The sequence below is a fragment of the Fistularia commersonii genome, chromosome 6, assembly GCF_037954325.1.
Source record: "Fistularia commersonii isolate RoL2024-O1a breed Wild chromosome 6, RoL_Fcom_v1.0, whole genome shotgun sequence".
Lineage (NCBI taxonomy): Eukaryota > Metazoa > Chordata > Actinopteri > Syngnathiformes > Fistulariidae > Fistularia > Fistularia commersonii.
The window spans coordinates 7,889,537-7,916,937 of record NC_141289.1 but is presented as its reverse complement, the minus strand read 5'-3'; the positions used below and the strand labels follow the sequence as shown (position 1 = coordinate 7,916,937).

General features: G+C 45.3%; 1 protein-coding gene across 2 annotated transcripts in view; it reads right to left on the bottom strand.

Moving 5' to 3' along the window:
* Positions 1 to 654: 654 nt before the first annotated feature.
* The window catches only part of LOC147233276 (beta-1,3-galactosyltransferase 1-like), a 134,483-nt gene continuing 107,736 nt past the window's right edge, over positions 655 to 27,401 (bottom strand). For both annotated transcript variants that reach the window (XM_086147924.1, XM_086147925.1), the window contains one exon: positions 655 to 2,887. In XM_086147924.1, the coding sequence (XP_086004050.1) occupies positions 1,647 to 2,633 (987 nt within the window). In that variant the 5' untranslated portion in view covers positions 2,634 to 2,887 and the 3' untranslated portion in view covers positions 655 to 1,646. The remainder of the gene's footprint in view (positions 2,888 to 27,401) is intronic.

Genomic DNA, 27,401 nt, shown 5'->3' with positions numbered 1-27,401 from the left:
CCTGTCAAATCAATATCATTGCGACCTGGAGAAAAACATACACGGACACGGTATTTCATGCAAACCTCGACAACAAATTGCAAGAATAAGCAATTCTGACTTATAGACCTTATGAAAATTTGCAGTAAAACACGCGGAAAACGATAAACATTTGGGTTGTCGGACTGAATAAATGACTTTAGCGAGCGCGGAAACACGGATTCACGATAACAAAAAGAAAATCAACCATGAGGAATGAGTGCGTGTGCAGGAGAAGGTTAATTCTCCGGTTAAGACGTTCCCGGTTGAGCACAGCCGAGCTGCCGATTGCACGTGAGACGCTACAATTGATTTTCATGCTCAGCCACACCGAACGACACCTGCGCAGAGGAGGACGCCTCGGTGTCGTTTCCAGATTTTCTTTCCGTGGCGCTCGAGCTGTGCCCGTGCGATGCGCGTGAAGTCGGGACCCGCTTCAAAACCGAACACAGCTGCCGCGCCATCGGCAGCCCCTAATGAGACGCTTCCATTCCTGCCGCTCACACGGCGAGAAACTCTTTAATGCGTGATTTAGATTCTCTATACGCGCGCGCATATTCAATTATATGTGTTAAATTGAGCGAAATGTAATCTCTGCAACGGCGTCTGTAATAAACACAAATATCAAGCATTAAAAAGAGAAAAAAAAAAAAAAGCAATTTATTTAATCTCAAGTAATTGTAAAGAAGAAAGCACTCAAAAATGTAACGTCCTCATCGCTGCTGCTCTCGGAGTACATCCGCTCTGCTTTCCTATTCAAGTAATTCAAATTACCGTGGCGTGCAGGCTGCTCACGACACTGCCTGGGACACACAACTGCACGTCACACATAAACAGAAGTCACATTCACCTGGGTTCGGCTGGGGACGCAAGCGGGCGATATATTCGCCGCTTATGTCTTTATTTATCTTCCTTTCCTGACGCGTAATACAAAGATCCATGGATCTGTTGTAAGAAAATATGTCTGATTCTGAAAAGGGGTATGAGACCGCCCGGAGAGGCAACACAGCTTATTTGTACATTGGTTGGTAATATTCGGTCTGTACAAGGTGAACTCGGTCGTCGCGGCGTCAGACGGTACATCCCACACTTACACCTTGTCCCAAAAGCACAACAACTGCGATACATGTAGAACATTCATTATCAGGCGGACGTCCGTGTCAGAATACTCCCATCGGTGTTGGTCTCATCTACAGTCATGTGATTTCGGGGGACAGTTTTGTCATCTCGTAACCCAGCATGTCGCAAAGCTACCTATTTTGTAATTTCCTACAAACAAACGAAAAAAAAAAAAGAATACACAAAACTCCCGGCAACTTGTACATTTTGCATCGTTTTGGTTCTTTTGTTCCCGAGTTTGTGACGTCCAGGCTAGATGGTACTGAAATACCTCGGAGTGGGAGAGGACAAAGAATAACACGGGGGGGAGGTTGTCTGAGCCTTGCGGTGAAAAGAGACTCTCGGCAAAGCAATCAGTATCTGGCCTAATCCCCGGACGGTTCGTCGATACTATTTTTTCAGCTGAGTGCTTTGTGTCATACGGTATTTGCCAATGATGGAAAAGCAGGCGATGAGAGGTCAACTGAGTCCTTCGCAGCTCACCGAGGAGGCTAGCCCTCACGGCGCCGCTAACATTTGAGGTGTTTCTTGCTGGTCATGTCATTCCAGATGCGGTGCATCTCCTCGGGGGAGATCTGATGGACCGTGACCACGCGGCGGTAGCGGCAGAGGCTGTAGGCCATCTTCCAGTGGTTGAACCCGCTGTTCTGGAAGGGGTGGATGCCCAGCTTGCGCAGACACACGCCCACGTACACATCCTCCAGGTGCAGCAGCCTGGTGTGCAACGAGGTCTTGTATATGAGCTCGGCCACGTCCGCTGAGAAGACGTAGCCTGTGCCGGAGCAGAATGGCGGGTACTTGCTCTCCGGGTACAAATCCCTGGGCATGTACCACTTGCTGCGCATATCTCTTATCGGCCCTCCGTTGATGACGTATCCGGTGAAATATCGCCTCCTGGGCTTGGTGGTGGGCTTCAGGAGGTTGTAGATCAGGTTTTCCATGTTCACAAAGATGTCACTGTCAGTTTTCAGGACATACTGCGCCTTGGTACAAAACGTGGCGACCCATCGCATGCCCATGATAGTCTTAAGGGACAAGTTGTGGTACGAGTCAATGAAATCTTCCACCACGATATCGTGGAAGATCTGGCTCTCTTGCTCCACCATCTGGTTGAGGACGGCATCTGTGCTGCGGCCCAACAGGAAGAGGGTGACGACGCGCACTTCTGTAAACGTACTCTCGTCGCCCCACGTCTCTCTGATGGCCTGGCGCGCGTCGAACTCCTTGTGCGTGGTGCTTATCAAGATGACCAGGAAGGGCGGCTCCGGCTCGCACTTTTTGACCTCGTTGATGAGATAGCTGAAGTCGTGCGGATTGAGCGACCGCGTGCGGATGTTGCTAAAGGTGCCGTTTTTGTTCAGCTTCGGCGTCTTGCGGATCGGGATGTTCATCTGGCCCACGTACGAAGACGAGGGGCGGGACACACTCAGGTACCACAGAGCGCTGGCCCAGCATACCACTGTCAGCAAGTATAAGCAGGAGACCTTAGAAGGCATCGCTGTTCACTTGGCTGGCGTTACCGGTGGCAGCGTTGGAAACCTCGAGGCCGCGCCTCCATGAGTTGTCCTAGATCCGGCGGCGCAGCTTGAGGCTGCCTCCGCCGTGCATCTGACATTAATTTTAGATAATCAGCTCCCCTGCTTTCTAGCGTTGCGATGGAAAAACGACACCGTGTGGAATTCTAACTGTCGAGGCTTTACTTTGTCCCATCGCAGATCGCCGGTATGCTCCCGGCTCCGTGGAGCAGCATCTGGAAGAGATTAAAAGAGACGGACAGTGAGTGGCAACGTTACAGATCGCGGAAAACAAGAAGCCGTGCCTGTAACAAGAGGCATGATGGCCGGGAAACGCCGTATCTCATATTTTGAAAGTGCACTCGGGGTAGCGAGGTGTACGACATGCATTTGGCTCCTACTATCCATTCATTACCAGTCCATAACATCAGGCTCCTGCCTCAGTCCACCGGCAGAGCTCTGCCTCAGATGGTTACCTTATCAATCCATCACCGCTTCTGATAAAAAGGACTCCGCTTTTAAGAAAGTAAATATATCCCGGGAAACTCTCCATTGGTACGTCCTGCTCCACTACAGCTCTGACCGCTTTCTATTTGCAAATGCTGTTTATCTTCCCTCTTATCCCCCCGAGGACCACAAACTGACTGGCAATTCAAACCCACTCTGGCAGTCTGCGTGTGGGGGCTGGGATGGGGTATAAGGGTGGGCGACAAGGGAAACGGATCAAGGCGGAGACGGCGATGGGAAAAACGTTCTTAGGGGAAATGATTAATATCCACTTTATCCTGTTTTCGCAGCTTCAGTCTGCCTTCACTATCATCACAACCAGGCCCCCCCCTTTCACACGTTCACTTCCGTGATTCAAAGTGATTCTGAGCCTGGGATTGGGATTCATGTACAATGGGAGATACAACAGCTTCTGCGCCTACATGTAGGCTTCTACCCTTTGGGTCATTTGAAGCGACTCTTTCGCTCGCTGCGACTGCGACAGGACGCAATTTCAAGTGGGCGAATTTCGCGCTTGAACATGAATATAAGTACGTTAAATGCCCGTTTTACTCCGGCGTATGCCGCGGAGTGCGGTGACAGATGAACGGCTCGTACCAATTTTCGTGTCAGAGCACAAAAATAAAGCTAATCCCTACTTATATAGCAGACTCTTATTTTAAAAGTGCATCATCTTTGATGGCGCCGGTTCTTATTCCGCCAGGCGTAGAGGGAGAAATGCATTTCTTTATAATGCATGTCTGATTATGAACAAATAGAGGCGTATAGATCCTATTAGCGATACGGCGTGTTTGAAGATGGAGGGGCCGAGATAGAGCTGTCTTGTTCTTTCATCAGCCTTGAGATTTAGCCATGTCTTGTGGGGCGCAATGCTTCTTTTCATCAGGACTTTTCCCTCCTCCACTTCCGCTATCTCTACCCCCTCTCTATCACTGCGCTTCTCTTTCCGAGGAGGAGTCATCAATCTCGCGGCCCGGAAGGATCTATCTTGTCCTGGCTGTTTTTTCGCCGCGGCTCATTCTCCTCGCCCTTTCAATCACTTGCTCCTTCTCTACTTTAGCAGGTGTTTGATCCATCTTTTGAGGGTTTCACAACCTCCCTGGTGTTTTTGCCCGAGTCTCCATGCTTTTTTGTCTATTTGACTTCTAATTTTGAAGTTTCCAACCCCCCCCGTTTTCTTATTGTACTCATTTTTTTCTTCTTTCCCCAGGAGGTGTAGCCTTGGTCCATGCCGAGAAGAGAAGCTCGCCAGTATGCTTTATCTCGGTGATGGGTTCTACTGTAATCAGTCTCCTTAAAGTCTTTCAATCTCCCCGGCCTCTGCTTTTTCACTGCAACTATTCTCCCTCAGAATTGCTAAATCGTCATATACACCCCTTCTCCTTGACCTTCTTTGACCTCCTTCTTCTTTTGGTGTTTGCCAATCAGCTTTCCTTCAGCCCCGCTGCTTCTGCAGGAGGGTCATTTGCTCCCGTTGTCCTCCAAATGACAGTGCGCTAATTCTCTTTGCAGGTCTGGAATAACTGATATCCTCATTTGCAGATGCAGCTCACGGAATCCCGGAACGTAACTTCCTCTCCGAGCAAATTGAAAGGCGGCGGTGTGGTTTCGCGCTGCCGTGTCACTTTGAATTACGCTCGTGCTCGGCGGAGGGCCCCCGCTGAATGTGGTACACCTCTGGAGGAAATCTGTGCGTGATATCTTAAGTCTTAAGTCATGATCCCAGCGACGTTAGCCTCAGAGGTTTTCTGAGATACTCAGTAGCACCAGTACTGATTTGTGGTTAGCATGCAAGCTAATGCTGCAAACAGACCACAAAATTTAATGACACAGCAGTCCAGAGTTAAGGGATTCATTTCACGCCCATTTGGTCGTGTGATGAAAGGTGCGGGAATTTCTGCCTTATCATGAGATTAATGTAGAAGTGTGATAAGGACTTTGTGTGCATCCAGAAGAATGGGAAACAAAGCTCAAGCCGGCGCCTGGATTGCTTCACTTCGCCTCTCCGACACGAAGGTACTGTTCAGGTTTGGCTCTGAAAGTGACAGTTCAGAATGACACAGCTGATTCATTTCTCGGATTTGTCACACAAGGTCCCCCCGCCACTGTGGGGAACCTGACGACAGGTCCTAAGTCTATTACAAGAAAGGAGAAAATGTGTTGACGGGCCATGACGGATCATTTCACCCCACAGTCACAAAGCAAATATTTTAACAAGCCGTGTATCCTCTGAACACCGTGACACAAAATGACATTTTTTATTTTTTTTTTGTCAGACACACAAATCAGCAGAGAATAAACCCTGTCTGCTGTTACTGCACACTCTGCACCTTTTCACTGGTGTGCTGCCCAAAAACTGGGGTCCACTCAATTTAAACCTCTGGAAAAGTTGTCACCGACAAAAAGGCTCGTGAGAAAAACTTTCCACCATTTGTTCAACGTGACCAAAACTAGGGCCAGGAACGCTCCGCATGCCAGCTGATGATGATTTTGCGCCCTCCTCGGTCCCTTGATTGTTTCAACCCATTCCCCATTTAAGCATACAATGTGGTGCAAAGCTCCTAGCGGGCATCTTTGTCCCGATCCCATGTCTGATTGTATGCCCGTTGTTATTCCTAGACAGTGGCAAGACCAGCGGTGTTGTCTGGGTTAGAGAGATGGGAAGCAGAGCTGGTGGTAGCAGAGATGATGTGGAGGTTCTCTTTGGAAGTGACTAGGTTGACTAGGATCGGTGTCCACTAGAGGGACAGCACATTAGATGTTCTGGAGATAAACTCCGCACTACTTGATTGCATGTCCGAACCCTGGTTCGGACGTGTAGCACTGAGGAGGGATGGTTAAGAACCTGATAGAAGGATGCTGAGGTTGGAACTGCCAGGCAGTGGTCGAGAGAGGAGACTCATAGATGGAGGGAAAGAAGACAATAAATTAGTTGGTGTGAGACAAAAGGATACAGAGAAAAGAGTTACATGGAGGAAGTTCATTGGCAGCTGCCACCTATGAAGGGAGCAGCCCAAAGAAGAAGTAGGTTATGGCCCGATCCTATTAAAGTCAGATCTGTACATTTTAATCATCATGCATTACTCCGTTTTTTTTCCCTTCAAGAGATGTTACTCTGTCCTTGATTCAACCCTCTTAAGTCCCACATTTGTTTGTCCTAAAATGAGATCCTATAGATTTCAAGGAGCCTAATGCTCACAGGCATCAACCCTGCAGAGGCTTTGCCGTACAAGTAGCCCATAATTCATCAAGAGCAAGTTTACTGTGGAACTTCAAGGACATGTCGGAAAAAATTAACATTAATCCTGCGTACATTCAAAGTGGATGGGAGATGAAAGGGACAGAACTTCCTCAGTCTTTATGTTTTTTAAAATCTTAAAACTTTCATCATTATTCAGTGTGTGACAATTTCCAAGGAGAAAATTAATTTCTACGCAGGTGCGCGAGCCGGGCTACCCGCCTTGCGTGATTGATGTCTGGACGGGAGATTTTTTTTCGTCCCCTGCAGAAGAAAAAGGAAAAGAAAAGCAAAGCGAAAGTGCGCGCTGTTGTGTTTGCTCTCAGTGGGCTCCAGACTTCCACTCCACTCTTTGCCGCATGTAAAAGCCTGTTCTCTTATTTGTGTGACCTATTTTTTTTCCTGTCAGATGACAAAAAACACCCGCGGGACGTTTTCATAGTAAATTTCTTTCTCACCGCTTTAAAAAGGCGACCAAACCAACCACTTCTGCTGCTACTTACTTGCCACTACTGTATTGCTGATAACTGTTGTGTTCATTTCCAGAAAAAAACAACAATTTTATCCAGGTAAACGCATCATTATCATTTTTCCGCGCTTTGAAAAAAAGGGGCGGTTAACCATGCAACCGTGACACCCTAGTATAGGTCTTCAATACAGAAAGGGTAACGAGAATTGTATTGTCGTTATTTGGCTTTTACCGAGCCCTGGGTGCACAACCTTTATGTAAACTTGTCAATTCGGTCAATTACGGGGAAAGAAGGGGGCAGAAAAAAACTCCAAAATTCTTCTGCGTGTGATAAATGGCAGGACTCAAGATAATTTGCATCAATGATTGTTTTTGGTGTTACACTACAGAACCATCCCCGGGTGTCTGTTACTGCATGTCATCCTGAAACTACAGTAATTGAAATTCTGCTGAGAAAAGAGCAGTAATTGTCATGTCAGGGATTCTGTACATAAAATCTCCATGGACTGAGTATCTTTGGCGGCCTCAGGATCGGATCGCTGCTTTTCGCAAATGAACTGGTGCTCTTAGCTTGTAAAGAGCAGACGGGGCCAGAAGCAGCACCTCCAAATCCGAGAGAGCCTAAGCCAGGACAAAGGGGGAGTGCCATCTCCGAGTCGGGAAGGTATCCGGCATAAAACTTGTGCCAAAATCAGATATACAAATCAAACCTATGTCTCATGTTTCACACTGGACCCGGTACAAGACTAGGACCAGCATGCTGTTTGGTTTAGAGACAGCAAGACAAGACGCAGAGCTGGCGGTACCAGAAAAGAGGATGTTCAGGATCTCCCTCGGAGTGACGGGGATGGACAGGATCTGGAATGAGTCCACCTGAGGGACAGCACCTGGGACATGCTTTGGAGATAAGGTCAGATTGAGGTGGTTTGATCATGTTGAAAGCACCGATAGTGAATATATATTATAGTGGGATGCTGCGGTTCGAATTGCCTGGAGGAAGACCAAAGATAGGATTAAAGAGGACATGAAGTTAGTTGGTGTGAGAAGAGGGTACAGAGAATACGGGTGGATGGAAGAGGCTGTGGTGACTCCTGAAGGGAGCAGCCAAAAGGAAAAGAAGAACAAGCCCTCTCTTGGTCAGGGATGAGGTCCTGCTCCAGGTGGACGAGTTCAGCTACTTTGGGGTCTTACTCTCCAAGGAGCGAAGAATGGAGCAGGACATCAGCAGTAATGCGGACTCTTCATCGTTCCATCCTTGCAGGGAAGGTGGGTCTACGTTCCCAGTCTCACCTTTGCTCAAAAGCTGTGGGTCAAGACTGAAAGAATCAGATGCCAGACCAAGTGGAGTTTCCTCCTTAGGGTGCCCAGGTTCTCTTAGCGATAGGGTGAAGAGCTTGGCCATCCAGGAGGAGCTCGGAGTAGAACCGATGCTGGTTTGCACCCAGAGGAGCCAGATGAGGAGGCCCGAACTGCTCAGGAGTCCCCTTTCCGCGACTAAGAGGCTCCTGAAAGGGGAGTCCGGGCCTCTCTCTTTAGAATCTTGGCCCACAACCCCACCCTGGAATAAGCAGTAGATATCGGATGGATGGACGAATCGATGGATGCTGGGGTGCACCTCCATCTGACATGTTTACTTCTCCTTCATGCTCTACTATTCTTATCGAGATGTTTTTTTTTTTACGGTTGCAGAAAACAAAAGCTACTGTGTTTTCTAGGTCAATCAAAATCCTTCCATCTTCCTCTTTGTTTAGTTACCTCGTCTCATCGGGCGCTAAAAACAACTATTAGCGAGTCAAAAGGCAAAGCATCAGATGCAGTAATCATTATTAATATCCATCAACAGGGCTTATTGTAACCTGGAACTTCGAGATGGTTGTCATGGCAGCAGGGGGACGGGACCGCTAGTCTGACAATGGAATGGAAGACACACTGCGGCAGCAAAAGTGGTTTTTGTGTATTTATGTTTGCTCATCTCCATCGGTGATCTGTGCCTCCGCCGGGCTTCACTTAACACCCTTTGTGCGAAGGAGACCGTGGCTTTTTAAAAACACTGGTGCGGTAAAACATTCATCCAACCATTCATACATTCTAGCTGATATGTGGAGGCGGCGTGGTCTCACTCTGTTGCCGATCCCCAGAACATCTATCTCATAAGGCGAGGCTACAAAATCAGAAAATAAGAAATACATTGATCCGATGTTCCCTCTAATTTTTCCTAAGTCTGGGCATACAGACAACGTCCCTGAGCACACTGAGGACCAACATTAGACGTGCACGCTGTGTGGCCACACCAGTATCACGCCTGGGATCATAGCTTCCATTTAGTCCATATTTTTCCATAAGAAAACCTGCTTACTACTTTAGCTTCGCTGCATGTTTTGCAGAGCAGACCTTTCAAGAAATTCATTTCTTTTTTACTTTGGTTTGGTGAGTGGATGTATCACATTCGCCGCCCGCGCGTTTCGCCATGATAAGGGATTGGCATGTTAGCATTAGCGTCACTTAACTCCCCCACAATTTGATATAGCGTGTATAGGCAGAGCATGTGCGCAAGCACTGTCAATGCCGTGATTGGCTGGGTGGCGTAATTGCATTGTATTATATGATTGGCTGGACACCTGTCGCTCACAGAGTTACACAGCAAAATGAGACAGAAAAAAAATGCTATATATTGCTTCTTGCGTCTTCTCAGGATTGTGTAGCTGCGTTGTATGGTGGTTGTACTGCTGATATTGCAATAAAAGAACATGGGGCTACACTCGCTTCTTTTGCACGCCTGCGTTCTCAATCACACATTAAAATAAGCTAAGGTTGTTGTAAAGAATCAGCGATTGGCGTCATAGAGAAATGTAGGACGCCATAAATAAGATAGTGTTCCATATTTAATGTTTTATGATTGATCCAACATTTCTAAATAAACCATATTATAATCTGCTGTATTTTTCCCAACTTGTTAACTTGTTTGAGAATATTGATTTACAAATTATTGGATGTTTATTGATAATACATTTGCTGCATGTTTTGCAAAGCCGACCTTGCAAGAACCGCATTTCTTTTTTACTTTGGTTTGGTGAGTGGACGTTTTCGCCATGATAAGGGGTTAGCATGTTAGCATTAGCGTCACTTAACTCCGCCACACTTTGATATAGCATGTATAGTTATATAGTGTGGTATAGGCAGAGCACGTGCACAAGTACTGTCAATGCCGTGATTGGCTGCGTGGCGTAATTGCATCGTATCGTATGATTGGCTGGACACCTGTTGCTCACAGAGTTACACAGCAAAATGAGACAGAAAAAAATGTTACATATCTAATTCATTTGTAGTGCGCTCACTGCGCTGGATCAATATTCTTGTGCACTGAGAGTGTGCAAGCAGTGCGCAATTGCACAGCTCAGAGGGAACATTGCACTGATACCTTGACTAAGGATTTAAATCGGTTCTGAGACCGAGCTCGTAACTCAATTTGCTCGTATATCCAATTAAATTTCCATGGAAATGATTGAAACTCCATTAATCCATTCCAGCCCTCGGTTTTGTTACTTGTTTTTAAAAAAGCAAAATGTACTTATAAATTATATAACAAATAATGTATTAAAAATAATAAATAATCTACAGAATTTTTTTTTTCTGGAAAGTGTATTTTTAGAGGAGGTTAGGGGAGTTTTTCCACTTGGTGCTCTAAACTTAAATTGGTGACGTACACACTTAATGCTATAATGTAGCAAACAACTTAAATGAGCAACCGAGTGAATGCCGCTCATCTTTTTAACCGTCCCTGACACTCATTGAATGCCTCGTCCGTTGACGTTCTCGCCGTCTGCTGCACCGAATCCCCGTAAATGTCTCCTGCCTTCTCACAGATGACGCTCTGGCTCACGGTATCTCAACTAGTCCACAACACGCACGCCTCGCTTGTGTTTTTCCACGATTTTCTCTAGGCTACCAAGTGGCAGTCTTTAAACACCACTTGACTGACAGCTCCAGCCGCATGGGTGTCAAACGCTGATCCCGTTCGCTCCTGACTCGTATCCGGGCTGGAATCGGAGCGAAAGATTCCACTGACCGATGGTTCTGATCTCAGAAAGTTGATGCATTCATAAGTCAAGGTTCCACTGTAATTTTTTTTGATCCGGGGACGAAATTGCAAGGATTACCAATACCTTATCCCTGCTGAGTTTTTCTTTTTTTAAGCCCGCACTCCTTAGCTTCCCCTGGATGTCAACCCGTTGCGACTTCCCTGATCTCCTGCCTCCTTATCTCCGCTCTCTGCACAAAGGGGTCCCGTCTGCACCCAGCTTTTGAAAAATGTCGTTTTTTATTTTATTTTTTTTTATGTTTTTTTTTTTTTTTTTTGACAAGACCTATTTTTTCCTGAACCGATCAACCCGGCTGATATCAGGCTGCTGCCTTTTTCTTTTCTCTTGACACTCCAATCTGTTTCTGTCACAACGTCCTCCTCTTTGTCCTCTCTGTCCTCCTGGGCTCCTTTGTTCTGGACCAGTGGTCGTCCCGGGACCTCCCCGCCGCCCCTCCCATTGGCCCGCTGCTGCGATTTCCAGAAGCCTCCGGATCTAGATCTTCATCCTCACCTCATCATCTCCTGCTTCTGCCTCCGCTAAGTTAATGAGGTCCTCACCGCTGTCGCTTTGCATGCATCACTCCCTCATTCCCCCTCTGTGTGTGTCTTTGTGCGGTTCTGTGTCATCTGTCATTTTTTTTTTTCTTCCCAGCTCTCGGCACTGAGAGAAGGTCATGTGGCTTAGTTCCAATCTGTTTGGTGTCACATGGAATTTGTTTTATTCCACCCCCCTCACCGTCTCCATATATTAAGTTATTAACTATTAATTTCACTACCGCCTCACCGACCTTGGAGACGGATTCATCTAATGCTGCTTTTCTTCTTGCTTCTTCTCAGGATTGTGTAGGTGGGTTGCGTGGTGGTTGTACTGCTGATACTGCGATAAGAGAACACGAGGCTACACTAGCTTCTTTTGCACGCCTGCGTTCTTGCTCACACATCAAAATAAGCTCAGGTTGTTATCAAGAATCAGCAATTGGCGTCATACAGAAATGTAGGACGCCATAAATAAGATGGTGTTCCATATTTAATGTTATATGATTGATCCAACATTTCCAAATAAACCATATTATAATCTTTTTTTTTCCCAACTTGTTAACTTGTTTGAGATTATTGATTTACAAATTATTGGATGTTTATTGAAAATCCATTTGTCCACACAATCATTTGGATAAGCTAATGCAATCTAAGGACTACCTTTGCCTTATGATCTTTATAATGATTCATTTATTCTCTATTCTGCTTTATCTGTCCCGCACACACACACACAAAACAGCACAATACTACACTATTTTAGTAACCCGAGGCAGCAACTGCCCACATTTATTAATGTACTATTTAATGTCCATTTCAACTGTATTTTTCTATCGCATAACTTATCATCTCTTCATTTCCACTTGTACATTATGTCCATAGTTCCAGCCTATCGTCTTCTACATTTAATGCCTGTATCCATCTGTAAAATATGTTCAGACTGCCCTATCTGTAAATCACTTGTATTGACAAATACCACTTATATACTGGTTTTATATATAATGTCTGCACCTGCGGCTCTTCTGCATTCCGTTGCTCTGTATTAGTACATGTGTAATAACAACAAAGTTGGAACTAATCTATTCTTGTCCTGCACAGCCTAACCCAGCTGTCATTGGCCGGGAGGGCGGGATTCACCGTGGAGTGGTCCCTAGGCAATCACAAGGCCACATGTGGAGACATACGACCATTCACTCGCTCATTCATGTGCCATATAGCAAAAAACAACCATACGCAAGTATGGAAAATTTAAGTTCTCCAGTGAAACTTCTACATGTGTTTAGACACCCAGAGAACCCGGAGGAACCCCATGCAGACACAGGAAGAACATGGAGACTCCACACAGAAACGTCCCCGCTGTCGGTATCCAACCAGGGACCTTCTTGCTGGGAAGCAGAAGCTCTTATAAGCTCACAGTAACCATTCCAGAATTTGGAGTTACATACCAGACACTTCGGATGGAAGCGAGAAAACCCCTTGGATGGTAGGTGAAAACGTCTTAATCCAGTCGACAAGATTCGACAATATTGCAAAAATTTTTTGGAGTCTATGATCCCCATTGTGGGACAAAGTTGGAAAAACGATGCCGGAAACGCAACGCAGACTTTCCCGTGAAAAGTCCCTTATATCATTACGGTTCTAAGAAAACACAGTGACATCTTCAGGGGTGAGTTTATTCCTCTGCAAGGCTCTGCAAGGTTCAGAAGAGACAATGATTGACAGTGAAATAAGTAAAAGGGGTGGAACTGATTCACACAGTGAAAATCATTAGCCGCTGCCACGGCGGTGGCGACCATTTGCTAATCAACACGTGAGCCTAAATGCCAAACATTGATTTTTTTGGGGGGGGGGGGGGGGGGGGGGGGGGTTTGGCGGTATCGTATTCCTATTCTAATTTGATCGCTGACTTTAAGAGCCATGGTTCGTGGCGGCGGCTCATTATCTGGCATTACAGAAATCAATTATGGATTTTGCTATTATTAAGGGTTTGTCTTTAAAAATCAAGTGACCTCAATAAGACAGAACAAAAAGCTTCAAGGCAATTGAGATGTGGGAGGTTTGGTCTCGCTTTGTGTAGCCCTGGATAATTGATTGCAGTCATTAGCGTAGCGCAGAGTGACCTTGCTCCAGGGTCCGGTGGTGGGGATGGTGTGTGTGTGTGTGTGTGTGTGTGTGTGTGTGTGCATGTACGGGTCGGCGAGTATATAAAAGACAGAAACAAAGGTGATTGAATAGGTTGCATTGTTGACGGGTTTCGATGCATCAAGGGAGCACGTTGGAGAGTTTAGACACATCTGAAGCTAAATAAATCATGCTGCCTGGTTCAATACCGCACATTTAATGACTGTTTGAGGGAAAACGGATTCTCCTGAACGCTGAAGTAAGCAAAACTGTCAAACTTTTTTTTTTTTTTAATTGAGAAATTATTTTCCTCCTCTAGATACAGTGCAACTTGTAAATCACAACTCCTGCAAGAAGGAAATCGCTGGATGATAAGGGGAGCGAATGAAATTGCTTTTATGTGTCAGGGTTGGAGGGAAAAAAAAAATGGTAATCAGGACAAAAACATTTTCATAAAATGTACTGTTGAGACGGTGTTGTCCGCGAATGTGCGGGAATATGCTTTACCACTGCTTAACAAACAACAGCCTCCCTGGAGGGAATGAATGATATGCACTTTAGCCCTAATCGCCATCTCCCTAAAAAAAAGAGAAAAGATGACCAAAATCTGAACGAAGAACAGCCGAAGCGAAAAGATGGGAATAATAGCTGCTTTCAGACACAAAAGCTCTAAGAACTATCCAGCAAGTAGCCTCCTCATGGAGAACCTTTTAGTTTTGCATTCCCACGTGCAGTAAGGGACCGCGGTTTAGACCCGTCAGACAAAAGCACCTGCGACGTGCACCTTCGGCTCCACACTCAAAAACAAACCACCCAAGAAAAAGAGGCAGACGACACCGACAACATGGAGGTGGCAGCTGCCACAGCTATCATGGAATAATAACCACTGACTATCAGATGAATTGAAGTATTTATATCTTCTCCTAGAACTGTTTTGCCGTGTGAAGAAACCTGTTAGCCGTTGTGTAACTTAGACTTATTTTGGTCCAAAACTTTGATGATCCTCTGCAAGCCCTGGAATAGTGACTGCGATAGTTTTTAAAAAAGGGTTCCAGAAGTATCTGGTAATGGGTGTGGCTTATGAGTTCCACCAATCACCTATGAAAAGACCCTGCCTCGGAGTCGGAGCTAAGATGTGTCCAGAACTGAGGCCCGAGTTCGTATTCTGTCCGAATGCATGAAAAAATGGCCTGGTTCCTGGGAAGGTTCCTACAGCGCCAAAACAGCTAACGTGCGTTTGCGATCAATCCTCCCCGGAGCTACGTGTCATAACTTTGACGCGTGTTTTATCCGAAAAAGAAACAAACAACTCGTCTGTAAGGCCAGAGGCCGAGCCTTCGCGCACACCCCGACATCTCTCCCGTCATTGCGCGTCCCGAAATGCAACACGTTATCTCGGGCCGCCTCTGCCGAATACGAGATAAGCTCAACAGGAGGTTTATAATTATCACATTACACAAACTGTCTTCTCCTCCATATTTGATCCCCCTTTATACTCAAATCTTTTGCCAAGTCTAGAACCCATTATGTCTGCTTCTGAACGTTGAAAAGGGGAATTAATGTGTGAGGAATGTAACGGCAATGGCCAAATTGGTGAGCATCCCACCTAATAGGAGAGAGGCACAATTAAAATGTCAGGGCTGGAAGACTCCCAGTGTGGCTTCCACTAGCTTTGCTTTTGTTTCTTGAATAATGGGGACCCGGTGATTTTTGTGGATAAGCACAGCCGGTTCTATAGTCAGTATTACAGGCCACAGGCTGGACACTCTGGGCTTAGTGCAAAGCTTCTGAATGCAAAGCAGCTTAGGAGTGACAGAGGAAATGGGATATCAATAGCGGCCAAAAGATTTGGCAGCTGCACAGAGGCCTGAGTCTCCATCCCTACTTCCACGCTTACTTGAGCCCAAACTCTGCTGGGGCACATCAGTCTGCAGCCAAAGCACTGTCTGCAGAAAATCTTTGGCGATTGTTTTAAGTTGCTCAGAGAAGTGATCCCCGCCTGTAAGGGTATCATAATCAGCGCTGAACGTTTGAACTTAAAGTCAATTCTTTTTTGGAACTTGCAAACTCATGCGGCAGTATCTAATTTCGCCCGGGCGGCGCCTCCCACCCATCTGGCGCTCATCTTCAATTTAAAACAAGCCGGGGACATGAAGGCTTCTGTGATGCCGGATAAGCGGGGAAAAAAGGAACAGGGGTTTTATGGAAGTAGCGCAGAGGGCTTATCAACACGCAGCTCCTGTTTTCACATAAAAACAACAGTAGTTCTGGGTGGTCAACCGGGTGAACGGGTAAACCAAGCTGCCTCCGTCGCCAATTGACTTCTCGTAATACCATATCAGTATGCGGTACTCCGACAGATACTGCGGCAATTGATAAGTGCAAAATACTATCGTCTACCGTGTAGAGATCCCTTGGCTGGTTGCACAAAAGCATTCTGATTGTCGACTCCACCTCCCACACCCTCAATCTGCTTTTTTAAAATTGAAATCTGTTGCGAGTGGTCTAATTTCGGTATAATCTGTCCCTACATGCACCACTGAAACAAAATAATTGCTCAACGAAATGAATTCAGAAGTTGGCCAGGCTGATCCAAGTGCTTCTTAATGAGATGAGATCCAGCCAAGGGGCTTTATTTGTTAATTTTAATGGGAATTTTCAGGAATATTGAATTTTTCCTGCTACTTGCATTGGGTAATGGCTCATCTATGAGACTAGAGAGAACTGCAATGGCCCCTCTCTTATTCACTGGGGTATACAATGACATGAAAATAAATACAGAGAAACCACAATCTACAACCTGTAGATCCATTGTATGTCCATTGCACAGGTACGCAAAGGTTAAATGGTCTTTACTATATAGTTTACATCGGAGCATTTTATACCGGATTAAATTCACCCGTTCGCGGATCATCACAAGAAAAACTACCCTTCTAAAACGGTAAAAATAGTGCCGGAACCTTGGAAAAATATCCTGTGATACTATTGTGGTTCCAACTGGTCGCACAATGATCCAGGCGAGATGCTTTTCTTTGTCGCTCACTGGCCTGTGCTGAAGGGGGAGGTTTGAACCTGCAAACATCTTCATCCGTTCCCCCTCCTACACTGACCAGACCTGTGCTCTGAATACCAACTCCCTTCATGAATGTGAAATGACAACTTGATTCATGCAAGTAATACATTTCTCTGTCTGACTGGGTGACACTGCTGTAATACAATTTCAGCTCAGAGCTGTATCGCGGTAAGTGGGGACAGCCCTTCGAGTCAACGTTGGAATTATGGTAATATCGCTGTGGTATGCCCGCCACCCAATATTAGCATTGTGTGAAGCCAGTTAGTTAGGGGTGAATGCTTACTTAAACGGGACAGACGTTGAGCCGGGAATTTCTCTTAATGTGCCGATGACAAGATGAAGACCTGGGAAACAGGACTATGGAGACGGAGGCGGTAATAACCTTCTGTGATGGTTGTACAAGTCGGGGTTTGGTCGTATGGATGAAACATGTCTATTGTAGTAATCGTAGAGCCAGAAGGGGTTTTGGGGAAGGACACGGATTTCACCCTTTTTGTGCACTAATATGTTTCCGAGGTTTTTGACGATACATGCTCAGGGTTCTCAACTATGGTAATTCCGGTGCGACTGGGAAACCAAAAGTACGTGTTGACTGATTCATCGGAGACCGTCAACATCGAGACAAGGTAACTGGGCTTTCCTCTCGAGAAGACGCCGGAGTCTGAAAGAAAACGTCATTCAACGGTTGGGGGTTGAAATGAAATGATAAGTCGAACAATGAATTTTCAAATGTGTTCGACTCAAGTCTGGACCATCATGTCTTGAATAATTCCTTGAAATACCAGTTCAAACTGGCGTGGGCCGTTCAACGGGCATCAACTATATCGCATCAATTGAAGTATTGACTCTGCATCACGTTAGAATCCTATCAAGGCAGATTTTGCCTCCATTGGTGTGTGAGTGAAAGACTAAATGCAATCCAGTGTAAAATGCTTTAAAACTGCAGGGTGTGAAAGTGCTTCTGTAAGTAGAGACCATTTACTGTTCGTATGAGCTAATAACAAAGTGTACGCTACAATGCAAATGAATTTTCATATCGGGCTTTTCTTTGTGAACGGTTGGATAAAGTCTCCTGCATTATTCCATCTGCCATTTTTTTTTCCATCTAGTATTTACCCACATTTTACCCGCACAAGGTCTGGAGTGATTCCAATAGTAATCGATACCTCCATTACTGCCTGCAATTCCTTGGTCTCTCATCTTCATGGGGCCATCGTGTTTAAGATGGCCATGTAGGGCAGCTGGACATGCAGTGGGACCGCTATTAACTGCTATTTGGTGCAAATGAACGGGTAGCGTTAAAAGAAACATGCTAGCTGCTATAGATTGGTTCAGGGTTCATGCTTTCTTTTCCCGCCAACATGATGCAGAATAAGCTGTTTTCTTTGAGGTGCCATCACGAAGATAACCGTAAAAGTAAAATTCTTGATGCTTGAAACGCCCACGCATTGACAGCTCATGAGAAACGCTACATGAATTGTCTGATAGGTAACTAACACTTGACTTCACCAAGGAGCTGTCCGTGGACTGGTTAGGCAGAGAATATCATCAGGCATTTTATCATCTAAAAGCATACCTAAATTTAAGAGAAAAAGGCTGATAAATGCACTTGTCATTGACAGAATAAATAGGCTGCACTTTAGCGCCTTCCACTCCCTTCATTTTCAAGTTTTACTTTCGTACATTTTTTTCCACCACAATGGAGCACAAAAAAAAAAAGAAAAAAAAGAAAAGAAAGAAAAAGAAAAAAAAATCATAAAGAACACCATGAATAGCATGAATAGCAATATAGAGCTCAAACAGATCTATATTGCAAAGATTTCAAGGTGAGCCTCTATTCATATTAAGGGCACATCAACTGTTGGGCTTATTCTGAAAAATTGCTTGCATTGGTGGCATTCTGACTAAACCCAAAGTATATGTGTGAATACATATATATGAATATATAAATAGATACAGTATATTCTCTTCTGGCCCATTCTGGGCAGTGTTATGTTTCCTTCAAGCTCTGGTTCTCTACCAGAGGCCCAGGAGCTCAAGGGCTTCTGCACAGGATCCTAACTGTTCCCAGAATCGTGACACAATTCTGGGATGCCTCATCATATCTGAGACTACTTTTGTTCACACCTCAAATCTTCTCAAACTCCTCCTTGACGATTGGGTAGTTCTTGGGATCGCTTCATCCACCGATATGGGTACCTTCTGCTGCTTCTGCACCACCATTATCTATGCTAGTTCGCCATCACCAGTTTGTCCATCAGGAACTGGTAGTCTGCACCGGATCTTTTTGTGGATCACCTTTGGGGGTGTCTTCCGCCTTGATCCTGCGACCTCCAGTACATGATCGGACAAGATGTTCTGGAGTACAATGCTAGCCACCCCGCCTTTTCTGCTAGCATAGTTCACTGGCTGGAATCCTACTTTTCCTGAGTGATGATCCCCCATCATGTCGGTGAATATTTACCTTCTTTTTCCGCTCAAGAGTATTGCGGTGTGAATCCTCACCCTAGTGCTGCTCATCACTAATAACGGCGAGTTCACAATTGCCTTTCACATGACGAGTCAACGAGGGATTCTGACCAGAAAGCAAGCAAACACACACACACAGTCGACCCCAACGGGCTTCTCAGAAGCTCAGGGATTGGTCTCTGAGAATACTGGTCTCTGTTTATGAACTGAAAAAGGCCAAATGCCACTCTTGTTTTTGTCCCATACATGTATCAGCAAAAGACCGCACGTTGTAGAGGTTGAAGGGTTTGTTGCGAAATGTTTAAATGCCGCTGCTAAACTACGGCAATTTGTTGTCACCTTCCACGACTGAGAACTACCGCTGTGACTTATTGTGGCTCTTTTCCCCTTTCGTGGACCGGTGCCACGGCTATCCAGTGTTTGACTGCTGTTTATTTGCCCAAGTGACAAGGCAAACAGTGTTCTGTCATTGTTTGGTGGGAACACACCGCAAAGCAGGTATAAATTTCCACTGCTCACATCAGCAACAACAAAACACATGCATATCGCTGCCGTTCAAATACTGGCTTTCGGGGGGATTGGAATGGCGCTGTTAAAAGCGTCGGTCACTGCTACAACTAGCATTGGACACGGACGCTCATAAGCAGAAGGCGGCTTTGGACGAGACATGGTCGCTACTTAAAAGTAAATGGAGAATGGTGCTGTCATCAGCTTGCGGTTTCAAAGCGCTTCACACTGGATTACATTCACCAGTTTACACACACACACGCACACGCACACACAGAAAACTAACGTGCGTGATCGCCCACGCAATGAATTGTTGGAGTGAATGGTTTTATGTCCTTATATGATGCTTGAATGTCTACATGATGTGTGAACCAGAAAGTGAATTTATGGATGTCTGTATGATTTGTGGTTGTGCTAATGAATGACTGTATGTGTCTAGATTATGTTGGAACAAGAAAGTGAATGGTTCTTTGTCACTCAATGACAAATGAATGGATGTATAGTATGTCTCTACATGACACGTGAATGAAAGAGTGAATGCTTGTTTGTCCATATGATGTATGAATGAGAAAGTGAATCTTTGTACGTCTCTGTCTGGTCAAATGGTCCAGGTTGAACCCCTGTCTTTCGTCCAATGACAGCTGGAATAGCCTTAACCATGTGACTGCAGGATTAGTGCTATTGACAATGAATGTACTGTATTTCCTTGTTATTTCTCATTCACATGCCCATGTAGTCTGGATGTGTGCAAATCACGTCTATTTTCCGGGCCAATAAATAACCCCATATTTGTCATTATATTGCCTTCCACGTTTTGACAATCAATATTCATTAAAGAAATCCTGCCTCAGCTGATGTTCACCTGAAGCCATTGCATCCTGTAGGGGTATCTGTCTCCATACCTTTCAAATTACGACAGGAAGTCCAACAATGTTATCATAAATCTCACAAAAGTCCAAGGCATCATAAGGGGCCCATCAATCAATTGCGGTTGTGCAGCTGTTTTAACCGGGGTGAGAATTTTCCGATTCGGCAAAAGCGCTAATGCAACCGGCGGAGACCCAAACAGATGTATTTGCCATTTTCCCTGGAAAGTATGAAACCAATCACGGGAAGGTTAAAAGCAGAGAGCAAAGCAAAAAAAAAAAAAAGGTTTTGAGATCGTCCACTGGGGACTCGCTTATAGCAGGTCATTTTCCACGAGCAGCAAAGCGAATCCGCCCAAACTCCCGCCAGACATCGGCACAAAACAAATAATAAAACAACCACAAAACAAAACATCTGAAGGGCGACGCACGTTCCGAGCCGATAAGTAGATTCACGTTACCGACTTTAACTGGCGGTGAGGAGTGGCTATTAAAAAACAAAAAAAAAAACCTTATTGAATTTCAATAACTGCGATGCCGTCGGGGGATCTCATCAGACTGCACGCCGCATTCTAATGACGCGCCTGGAAAGCAAAAGAGCCGACTTATCCGGGGAGTCTGGGATATTACATGGATATTATGACTTCTCTGCTAATTACTAGCTTCAATTTCACCCTTATAATCCCCCCATTGGTTGCTGCTCTCCATCTCTGGACGGATGATTCCAACGTGGAAGGTGGTGTCTTTGCTGCCGTCGCTGTCAGCCGTCTGTCACATCTCCTGAAACACTCAGCGAGGCAGAGGAACCTTTCAGTGGGAGTGCGATCGATGCAACTGCGGCTCAAGTGTTAGCGTCGCGCCGAGAGCGTTTCTTTCACTGCTCTTTCTCATCTTAAACAGCTCCCTCTGCCCCTGCCACCTCTCACTGTTTTTGACCTTAAAAACCAGCGAACGTGTCTATAAGCGTCCGCAGTAGTAAAAACAGCAGCGGCAGCTGTAAATTCTCCGAGAAGCTTGTAAATTCCCCTGTATTGATCTGACGCCGGAGGTTCTCTGGAGGTGATTTTCTGTAATTTTATTTTCCATTTTATTTTCGTCGATCACAAAGCGGTGGATCGACTTCCATAATAGTGAGTCATGTAATATCCCCGGATAATAATCTCTTGTGAAAAGCGCCAAAATATAAACTAAGAGCTGAGGTCCACCTGACAAAATGAAGGACAGGAGACCCTGTTAGTCATGTAACTAAGTTCGATGTATAAATGAATCAACATAGATTCTATGTGAATATGAATCCATGTTTGAAAGCGCACACCATCTCTTCTCATTTATGAGTGAGAATATCTGGGATAGAAAACATCCATTTGTAGATTTTTGCATTGCAGACCGTAGGTCCACTCAGGAGTTCATGATGAACCAATCAATGTCACCAATATCACCAATCGGGATGGCAATTCTGGCATCTGACCTCAGCTACTTAGATTTCTTTTATAAAACCTGAGGTTTTTTCGCCGGGCTGCGAAGACAAGAAAGAGAGGACACTCCAATGTGTCGTAATTACAGGAGGTCCTCGACTTGCATCGGAATTCCGTTACCGTTGTGCGATATAACGCGGCTATATCACCCTAACTCAGAACAACACAAACAAAACCTAAAGTACAAACCGCATATATTAACAAAGTGCCGTCTTCCTCGCTTAGCGTCACGTGATGACGTATTTGTTGTCTCACTCTCCAACTAGTTTGTTTTAACAGCACAAACACCGTATGTTTCATTGATGGAACAAGACTTTCTTCATAAATCTATGGAAGATGGCGAAGTAACCAACATATGTTAGGGATGTCATAAACCAAGGACTTGCTGTATTCACTAAAAGCGGATGTAGACGTGGGTGAATTCGGAAGCGCCTCAACAAGGCGATGGCGTGGCGCGGGTTCTTTTGAATCGAACATTCCTGGTTCGATTCCCGGCTCCTCCTAGTGTGTCGAAGTGTTGTTGAGCAAGACACTGAACCCCTAACTGCTCCCCTGGCGCTGGCTGACAACAGCCTACTGCTCATGGTTCATCCATGATGGGTTAATCGCAGAGAACGAATTTCCCCACGGGGATTAATAAAGGATACATTATAATTATTATTATTAACAAATAGGTTCAGGAACCTAAAAGGACAGCTGGGAATAAAACTTCATGGAATTGTAAATGTTCAAATCACATCCAACATCACAATGCTGGATCAAATCTCCCATCACGCGTTGCTGTTAGACGTGGGAACGGTGTCTGCTGGAGGTCTACCAGGTACTTGAGAACATGAATTCTGCAATTCAAGCGCATCCTGCTTCTTCAGCTTGCGAGCTTCTCATAAATAACCAGATCAAAATGATCTATCTCCTCTAAAAATTCAAAACATACATTTATTTATAAATATATTGAGTGTTCTTTCATGTTTCTTTCTCTACAAGACTACAGTTAGGTGCCACAGACACTATGAACTGCAACCCCAAAAGCTTTTTTCCTGAAATGCTGAAAAGATCGAACAGATAAAGTAACACCAAACCCTCTGGTGATACAACAATAATGGGAAACTGATTTTAGTTCTCTTCACATGTCATGTTAAATAACAGCAAAAATACAGTTTTTGAAGTGGGTTACTACCGAAAAGCTGCATGAATCATAGCTTTGCACAAACGGTTCGAAAATGCCGCTCCGCATTTCCCTTCTTGGGAATAGCGATGGTTGACTGACAGATGAGGCAAATGTACTTTAAATACAACATGGTGAAAGATAAAACTCTTCAACCCATATGGAAGTGGGAGGTTTTCAGCTTCTTATTCGGTCAAGCTCCCCCAATCCCTGGATGTCAATCAAGTGGCAAATGTTGTGCAGATGGATGGTAGCCTATCATCCATCCAATGTTTTTTAAATTTTTTATGCTATGCTATCTACCAATGATACCTTCGTAATCAACCAGTACATAGCGCTAGACGTAACGGCCGCCCCCGATGCAATACATCCGATCCGAAACAAAAAAGTAAAACAGCAGTTCGTTTTCAGATTGTTGGGCAAAAATCAAGGCAACCTCGATCCTGAATACAAACAGGCCATTTCGGCACTGTTTTTTTTTTTTTTAAATACTCCAACTCTTAGCGTGCCGTCAACTCCCTTTTAGGTTTAGCCGATGCTAATTTGAGTGTCAATCACACCAGCGGGGACGGCAGCAAGTTTTGCAGGCATTTTGTTTGTTTGCCGGCAGCCCGGGGTTGGATCAGGAATGATGGCGGCCAACTAAAGGGGCCTTTTTCCTCCCTCGAGCCAGATTGTTTTCGCCTGGCATGAGCTCTGTTTGAAGCCTGCTCTTTTCAATCAGGTGGAGGAGTTTAAACACAGCGATGCTCTCCACATCTCAGGTGGGAGCTGGAACTGTGATTTTCAATTAATTTGGAAAAAATAAATAAATAAAAGAGGTACAACACTCAGGTCTAAAGGCGCATTTAAATTTGTATTTCTTAAAGCTGTCTATAACATGCTTTTATACAAGAAAATAGATTAACTGAAAAACACGGGGGTGTGTTCATGGGGTTAAATGAGAAGGTGAGGAGCTGTCGGACTGAGCACGGCAACCATTGACAGCTGGCATCCGACCAAAATGTCACCATGTGTGCAGGATAAGTGATATATAGACAATTAATGAATAAACGGTCTACTTGTAAAGCTTATTGCAAAGCTGGATTGCATTCACACACGCTGCCATGCAAGGTGCTAACTAGGCTTTCTGGATAAACTGGAAGAATTCAGTGTCTTGCCCAAGGACACTGAATCGACGCGCCAATTCTTTTCTTGGAAGGAGTAGAAGAATACACCATATAGCATATCGGTTATTATAATTCCATCACATCTTGGTTTAACTGGGTTACTTAAACAGTTTACTCAACTCTACACTTTCGGACTCTGTCGACCAAAAGCTTGTAAGATATTGTTTTTAAGAAAAAGACATTTTGAATAAAGGATTCCTTTCTTATGGAATCCAAGCTTGCATGAATTATCTACCACACAGTTGCGTTGAGGTGCTTTGAGCACAGCATATAGCACACACGGCCACCCTATCCCCTGAATATTGAAGGCCATATGGACACCAGAAGGGCTGCTACTCTGCGGGAATCCATCGACACAAACACGCTGGAAACTTCTCTTCGTAGGGATATGATACAATGCAGGTAATGAACCTCAAAACGTCTAATTTACCAGAGAAAACATCTGGAGGCAGCGGATTAGCAGCGGGCTAAGCCGTCCCACAGCTCGCTGGCGGAGCTCACAGGGCTTCACCCCGCAGCAGAGCTCCAGCCCCGACGGCGTGCCGAGGCGTAATCAGAGACACCATCGGTGTGTCGGCAAACAGGTGCGGCGCAGGGCTGCCTCGGCACATCCCATTATACAGTGGGGTGCAGACCGACCTGTCGAGATAACGCCCGACTATGGGTTGCAAGACACCGGGAGTGGGGGTGGGGGGACGAGGAAGAGCAACAGGAGCTCACATGCAGATGTCCTCTACTGTCTACGGAAAAAAAAAAAAAAAAAATCTGTCCTTGCTTTTAAGGACCCTATCCACACACACACACACACACACATACACACACACACACACACACAAACAGCTGTTTGGTGTCTTTGGTGTGAGGTGACAAGAGCGGGTGCGAAGTGAATCGCTGAACATGTGACCTGCGGGGTTGGCATATGAAGAGTTCTGTGGAGATTACCTTGTCTCCTTGAACGTCCCTGTGCAGCACGCACACACGCAAACACGGACACACATACACACACACGCAAACACGGACGCGCGCGCGCAATGCTGATGGCAGCACGGGCCGAGGACATGCAGGTTAAGTGGAAGTTCCAGTAAACAAATAGCGCAGACGCTATTGAGGAGGGGATAATGTGCATGCAAAAACATCTACATATGCGAGCATGCATACACGCGCGCAGACTTAGAATTGCAATTTCAATAACACAATATGTGGTCAGAACTACTTTTGGCAGGAATAAATGTTTAAGTCATTGGGCAAGGCACCACTATCTGCAGTTGTGTGCGGAAACCAGAAGTTCATCCCGCGTCCACCGAAGTGCACTGCTCAATGAGATCATGGGTCACCCTTGAAGAAAACCACAGAGGATCTGGCCCACTTGACCAGGCTTCCAGCTTGGCGTTGAACCCCGACCGCGGTCCCGGCCTCGGTGCGGATTAAGTCGAAATAATGCATCGTGCGGCAAATCACGGGCGAAGATTAACACTTGCCTGAGAGAGGACCTACCAAGCAGGGTCTCTGCAGAATTTACCAATGGAGGAACCTGCAGCCATCAAGCACCAGAGGTCACCATTAAAGTTGTCTGTGTCTTAAATATGGTAGAAGGGGGTCCTGAGGCAAGGACTTTTGCAGCTTCTAATCAGAAAGAGCTGCTGACTGAAAGAGAAGACTCCTCTTTCCAGGGGGTTAAGGTTGAATTTATATTTCTCTAGTACTGAACAAGTATTTTCCGGAATACAAGGTATTTCCTACTAATTGAAGTAAGCAAAAGAGCGGAATTTAAATCAATGAAGCCGTGGTCAATAGAACAGCTCGCAGCTTTATCTCCTACAGATAGCTGACTTTTGAGGGCGAAGATAGCCACGGCAGCTGGGACCAGCTGTGGTTGGCAGGAGCCCACGATTGTAGTCCTCCCACACGTTTTGCTCCTTTCTACTCCGCTAAAATGATGCACGGAGGCATTTTTATAGAGGAACTTTAAACCTCTGAGTAGGGGGGAGAGGGGCTTTCAAACAACTGCAATTCTCTGAGCCCTTTGCCATGAAAAGATTCCAGGAGAAGCTTCTGACACGGTTTCTTATGAAGCTCCTGCTGCTAGTGCTCCTAGCAAAGCGTTCCTGATGCTGATTTCACTCAAGGCTATTTCAGAATATCCAAGATGAAGTTTTACCACTTAGTTAGTTATTCGTTCGTTAGTTAGTTTAGTTTAATCAGTTTTTCCAGTCAGAATTTCTGACTGGGATTCGGGTTTCTGAGTCGACGTGCTAAAAATACACAACCTCCCGCTAAATCTTGGAAAACACGAGGCAACCGAGGAGCTGCCAAGTGTTGGACCACAGCTCCAAGGAATTAGCGTCACTGTAATTAGCTTTAGCTGATGTTATCTGCCGCGGTTCCTCATTCGAGACTGAACAAGGCTCGCTGAAGTTCTTTGCCAATGAAGGGAAGGAGAGATAAAAAAAAAAAAGTTGAAAGGGAGTTACATTGATGCTGCAGCATTGAGGCAGAGGGGCAGGACTGCGACCGTGTCCCCGCAGTGAACCCGACGACGCTTCGCTCTGTATTCCTGCTAAATATTAGCACTGAGGTTGTCTCTTTTGTACACTGGGCTACGCAAAGGGATTCTACGTCACATACGTCCTCTCTAATCTCTAAAATAATCCTCGTGCAGCCCTGGAATGTCCTCTCTGCTGGCATTAAACATCTCAGAGTAGCCCATAAATTCACTTTCCATCTTTTAAAAAAACAGCCACGCCATTGTTGCCCCCTCTAATCTCGTTTGTTTTGTTGTCATCTATTCAAATCCGCAAGATACGACGTTCACAAATCCCTGGCAGCCAAATGCAATTTCTTCAATCCGAGTCGGCATTAAAAAGTAAGGTTTTTACATTTGTCATATTTTTTTTTTTTTGGGGGGGGGGATAGCACAGATAAGCTTCAGCACGATAAGAGGGAATTTCATGAAAAAGGATGAGAAAAGATTGAATGAATAATAGCATTACAGAAAATCGGAGGCATGTGGCTGTCAGAGATGATGGGTAAATATTAATGGAGCTGACACACACACATGATTTCCCTGATTCACGAA